This window comes from Frankliniella occidentalis, unplaced genomic scaffold (genome assembly GCF_000697945.3).
Source record: "Frankliniella occidentalis isolate FOCC.00 unplaced genomic scaffold, Focc_3.1 Scaffold318, whole genome shotgun sequence".
NCBI classification, from domain to species: Eukaryota; Metazoa; Arthropoda; class Insecta; order Thysanoptera; family Thripidae; genus Frankliniella; species Frankliniella occidentalis.
In genome coordinates, this window is record NW_026267443.1 from 327,032 (window position 1) to 332,786 (window position 5,755).

The following is a 5,755-nucleotide window of genomic DNA, read 5'->3' on the forward strand; positions in this document are numbered from 1 at the left end:
CCCCCCGCCCCCGCACGCGTCCGCGGGCACGAAGCACATACGGGACGCAGCGTGACAGAATGCCCGGCTCGCTTTCGCGCTCCCTGCGGGTCGGGGCTTCTCCTCCTGCTCTGCCCGTTTTGGGCACCTAATGTCCGTGTGTACGCTGGCCCCCGCCATCCAGGATGTGCCTCGCCGGCCACGAAAAAACACAAACGAGGGACGCCTACAACTCGAGGGGTGCATAACTTCGAAAATCCCTTCACGCTTACTAGAGCAATCCCTTTGCAATCCGTCTCGAATCCCTCCAATTCCTTCCAATCTTTTAAATCCCCACACACATTTTCGTGTGATAAAATAGCCTGTGTGATTCCCATGATTTATTTACTCCTGGGGAATTTTTATCACAAATTTTGTGTGATACTTATTGGAAATGTGTATCTGATGAAGATGTGCTCAAAGACGCATCTAACCTTGGTACAGAAATTGCCCCTTTCCATAGACTCTGGCACACCAGATTTTTTTTTTTTTTTTGTGGTTTCGTTCTCCCTGTTTTATAATACACACACAATAGTGTGCCATAGGCAGAAATAAGCCATTTTGTTTTATTTTCTTGCCGTAGAATCCGATGGTGACGGTGAAGACGAGTTTTTCGACTGCGACACGACGGCGACGGAGGAGCAGGACATGGTGGACGCGAGCGACAACTCGGAGCCCGAAGGTCGCAAGCACGCGCATCCATCTCTAAAGCTGCTCAGGACGGGCGGCCCGCTGTACATCCCCGTGACGCAGGTGAGCCTCGCGAGTCATCTCATCGTGTGCAGGAGAGGCACGCTACCGGACTAACCCGCTGCCTGTACTCCTCCAGGACCTTGTGCCCAAGACGGAGGACGAGGTCGAGTCGGAGCCGCCGCTGGACGCCCCGGTGGGTGGTTCTGAGGGGAAGGTGCACCTGTACTCGTGCAGCGTCACTCGCTCGGACATGCAGTCCTTTAAGGCGGCCAACCCCGACGGCATTCTGGAGGACTTTGTGCGCTGGTACTCGCCGGGGGACTGGGTGGAGGACCAGGACCCCGATAAGCTGGACGAGTGGGGCCAGCGCCGGGGCGAGCTGAGCGCGCGCATGCGCCTCCAGGACAACATGTGGGTGCAGCTGTGGTCCATGGCGCAGCCCGTGCCCGCGCGCAAGCAGGTGGACAGGCTGTTCGACGAGACCCGGTCCGCGGAGGGCGTCCTCGCCTGGCTCGAGGGCCTCTCCGCCCGCGCGCTTGCGCTCGCCCTCCTTCCCGCGCTGGCGCACGCGTGCGCGCTGCGCACCCTGGCCGAAGTGCACGCCGACAGCCTGCTCGGGAAGCTGCCAGGGTTGCAGCCGGCCGCCGACGCGCTGGTGCGCCACGCCGTCGCTGCCAGCAGGGAGCCCGAGCCGTCCCTGCAGACATACCAGGTGAGCCGCACCGCCCGACCGGCCGCAGCAGGCTCCACAGGGTAGGCAGCCCATCCTACACGCGCGTCTGTTTGGCTGCCGCAGAGGCTGGTGGCTGAGCTGGAGGACGCGGAGAGACTCATCTGCACGGCGCGCTCGCTGCGCTGCAAGCTGTGCCCGGGTCCGGACGCCTCCGACGAGATGGTGGCCTTCCTCACTGCCCTGCTGGAGCTGCGCGAGGTGACTGTTCCCGGGGGCGCCCGCGGCCGCATCGGCGGCAACATCAGGACTATGTTCTCCGAGGCTCAGATGGTAGGTATTCCGCTGCCTTTACTTTTACCATGCGCGTCTAAAGCTGCCGGTAACTATACTACTGGGACCACTCTAGGAAAGACCCTGGCTTATGGAAGCAGTTCTTAACTACTGCCTCCTCAGCTACCGCCGAAACGCATTCACTGCTCGGAGGTAGGCGAGCCACCGCTGCAGCAACACTAGCTCCGCCAGGCTCTTTCCTAGGGTGGTCGTACTATAATGTACAATTGTATAGAGAAGTTTGAGACAACAGTTTGCCACTGGATAGAACCGAATTGTACTTCGCACGGCAATTTTAATGTTAGCTCTGTCTTCATTTTGTGGTTTCTCTAAGCTGTTTATTTTTTGGTCATATTGCTACAACTGCTTGTAATTGTCCGGTCGCACACCTTTCTAAGGAGCGCAATGACATCCCCGCATCAGGGGCTCCCTCTAGCCTGATCCTTATTATACCTCAATATCTGGTTCAAATGTCGCACCGAAACGTCCAGTTTCCTCAATCACAATCCTCACTGTAAGTTCCTTACGAACAACTGCTCCTCGTAACGTACAAATGATTTGGAGCATTTGTACGTATTACAAACAAATTGTTTGTATTACGAAGAGCCTGGTTTGTATGACAAACGAGGCTTTTCCTATTACGAATGGGCGGTGTATGCGGTGTATGGCAAATTATGAAGGAAAATCGTTCGTAATATGGCTGCTTTAGATCCTTTGTAAGTTACAAACAAATTCTTCGTAATACGAACACCGCTGTTTGTAAGGAACTAAGAGTGCTTGCTCCTTAATTTTAAAGCGAAGACCTGTGTAATTAGAGTTCGGGAGATTATTTATCAAATAAAAACCACGAATCACAGGGAAACGGACAAAAGACCCTCTAATCTCTAATAAATGAAGAATTGGGCTACAATTTGAAATGTAGCAGAGAGAGTAGTCCCTCGGGAACATGGTCTTCTTCTCTTCGGCATTAACCATAGACGGGTACATTACTCGATGGCTTGCACGATCAATTCTGGCCGAAAGGATGGACTTGCGACAGTGTGTCAGTTACTTTTAAAAGATACCTCTATGGTGTGACGAGAGAGATTTTAAAATTTTAAAGTTCTAACATTAAAAAAAACAAAAAACATGCCAAATTTTTTTTATTAAAAATTTGGATGGAAAATCGAAAACGTTTTCCCTAGTTTTAATACCTTGGCTGTGGCTCATCGAAAATCACTCTCGTCACGGTATTGAGGCAGCTTTTTAAAGTAAGTGACATTCTTTTTTCACTGTCGCTGGTCCATCCGTCCGGCTGGAATCGTTTAGGCCACAAAGAAGTGTATACATTCTTTTCAAGGCAAAGCAGAAGACCATGTTCCTGAAGGAGAATACAACTTTTGCATTTACGTCTAAGTGTACCTTAATTCATTACCAATAAGAGGATGTTTAGTTCATGTCCCTGCGATTGGTAGTATTCTCAAAACAAATAATCTCCAGAACCAATGCATTTTACAGTATGCACGAAAAAAAAACAACTGGCCTTCCGGCCGGTAACTAGCTCCAGAAGCAAATTCAAAATACACAGGCGCTAAGACTTGTATCTTTAAATTCAATACGGCATCAAAATAAGACTGAAAATCTTCTTATCAAAACCGGAACGTTAATCGGGAATAGCCGACAACGGCGACCTTTATCAAACCTGGATACTTTCAACCAAGGAGCGCTTTTTCATGATACGGAAAGTTGTGGTTAAAATCAAAAACAACGAAAACCAGCAAATTATGCTAGAATCACCATTCAAATTTTGCTGGATTCGTAATTTCTGCGTGCGCGAAAACAAAAAACAAGCACATTTCATATTTCAGAGCGCGGTGGTTATAATTTTGAGGATTGCCTTATCAAAACTGGAACGTTAATCTGCCATCTTTACTGGAAACTTTTATCTTCGGGTAAAGACAGACCACAAGGCACAAGGGACTGTCTAAAAAGATTCGCTGAGTCAACCAATACATTGACTGGTAGAGCAGTCAATACAGTGGTTACAGTTGTGTATGTGCTTGTCTATCCATATACCAGTCAATGTATTGGCTTGGCTGACTGAGCGAATTTTCACAATCAATTCAAGATATCATCGGGCAACACGCCTAACCACCAATAACGTTTAGTTTAGTTGTGAAACCTTGATCTTATTTCTCTCCATCTATGTCTCTCGTCACCACGTCAAGCCCCAATAGGGGGTAAAAACGCTATGCGCGTCCTGGGCCGCGCGCCAGGGATCTAGGACAACTCGCCCCAGTCTAACTTGCCCCGGTATAAAGTCGCCCCATGACCATTTCGCCACGTACCCATGTCGCCCCAACGCTAAGTCGCCCCAGTTGAAATCAGTTTTTTACAAGGAATGTGAACTTCTATATATATAATTGGTTGCTATAATCGGTTGATTCAATGGGGAGAAAATGTTGTACAATTTTTCCCTCGACTCGACGGAATTTTATTGGTTCTAGGGAAAATATCCTATTAGGTAATGGAAAATCGCTTAAATTTGTGGAAAAATTATCATATCTTCCATTTGTTAAATTTCCATTGATCTAAGTAATTCTGCGTTAATTCAGTTAGACCATTTTTTGGTGTGGTCCACAATTCTGTGGCCGCCAGAGAAGACTTCGGCTTTCAAGGGGAGGGACGCTTAACAATGCCCAGCAATATTCAAATAGAAATTGGACAAAAATATTTGACTGGGGCGAGATGGCACAAGTCTGCGACTCGCCCCAGCCCCAAAATCGGGGCGAGTTAGCCTAGGGGCGACTTGTACCATGGGGCGACTTGGATGGGGCGAGTTGTCCGTCTCCCCGCGCCAGCCGGTCGAGCACACGCATGTCTTCTCCGCACTTTTTGAAGTTGTTTGATATTTTCACGAACCATATGAGGGGTATCGCCCGAAAGGGGAGATTTCGAACTTTACCAAGGTACCTTTGCAATCCACCGAAAGGACACCTATCCTATTCGAAAGCTGGTTTAGTAATCTCGTTAGTTCAGCACTCGTTTAGCAATGCAATGGCTTCGATTACATTTGTCTTGTTTGCGCACCGGCAGGGCCTCCGGGTGGCCTGTAGGTTCACTATAATCAAATAATCTTGGCCAAATGAAAGCGGAGGTGGATTATAAAGATACCTTGGCAAGGTTCGAACTCTCCCCTTTCACGTGATACCGCTCATGCGGTTGGTGAAAATATCAAACAACTTCAAGAATACAGGCAAACGGCCTGAGCGCTTCGTTTCTACCCCCTCGTCCTAAAGAACTCCTCCTCATGTTGTTTTGTTTTCGCTCCTGGTTTTGTAGACGGCGCAGATGCTCTCAGACGCGAGCACTGGTGCCCCTGGGCGCTCAGAGTCAGGAAAGACATTCTCGTTCCCGGCGGCCGACACCAAAGAGGTGGTGATGCGGGTGTGCGCGCCCCGGCCCAGCGCCGCCTCCAGGACCTGTCCGCAGCGCATGTACGCCCTGCATCGTCGAGACGAGTTCAGGCTGGCGGGGTGCTTCAGCAGGGACGCTACTTTCTTCTGACTCCGTCCCCACCACCGTGAATGACTTTCTAATAAATTCGTACCACATCTTTTTAAATCTCAAAAATAATGTTTACATTCCGTTATAATCTATTGTATAATACAAGCTTCGTAATGTGTTTGAATTAAATCGTCGTTGTAATGATTACTGTTAAATGCGCCTGATTTCAAGTTAATAAATGGGAATTGATCATATTTTAAAATTTGGTTTTAAAATGCAAGTGATACATCAAGAAACAAAATCCTTCTAGCACGATTTGAAGACTCGATGTTGTGACAATCCAAACTAGATTTTCACGATTCACATCAACCGCGATGCGCCCTAACGAAAGAGTCTGATCTGCTTTGCTGCTGAACCAAAAGAGTCCGATCTGCTTCGCTGCCAAACCGAAAGAGTTCGATCTGCTTCGCTGCCAAACCAAAAGAGTCCGATCTGCCTTCGGCGCTCGTCGACCGCTCCGCATAAACTCTATGATATCTCGAAGCTTGAAAGGAA

At 48.9% G+C, this 5,755-nt stretch overlaps 1 protein-coding gene across 1 annotated transcript in view; it reads left to right on the forward strand.

Annotated features, from left to right (window-relative positions):
* LOC113214301 (rab3 GTPase-activating protein catalytic subunit) overlaps positions 1 to 5,454 on the forward strand; it is a 123,197-nt gene extending 117,743 nt beyond the window's left edge. The window contains exons 12-15 of the mRNA XM_026433616.2: positions 602 to 771; positions 848 to 1,423; positions 1,508 to 1,714; positions 5,036 to 5,454. Coding sequence (XP_026289401.1) covers positions 602 to 771; positions 848 to 1,423; positions 1,508 to 1,714; positions 5,036 to 5,260 — 1,178 coding nt within the window. The 3' untranslated portion in view covers positions 5,261 to 5,454. The remainder of the gene's footprint in view (positions 1 to 601; positions 772 to 847; positions 1,424 to 1,507; positions 1,715 to 5,035) is intronic.
* The last annotated feature ends 301 nt before the right edge of the window (positions 5,455 to 5,755 follow it).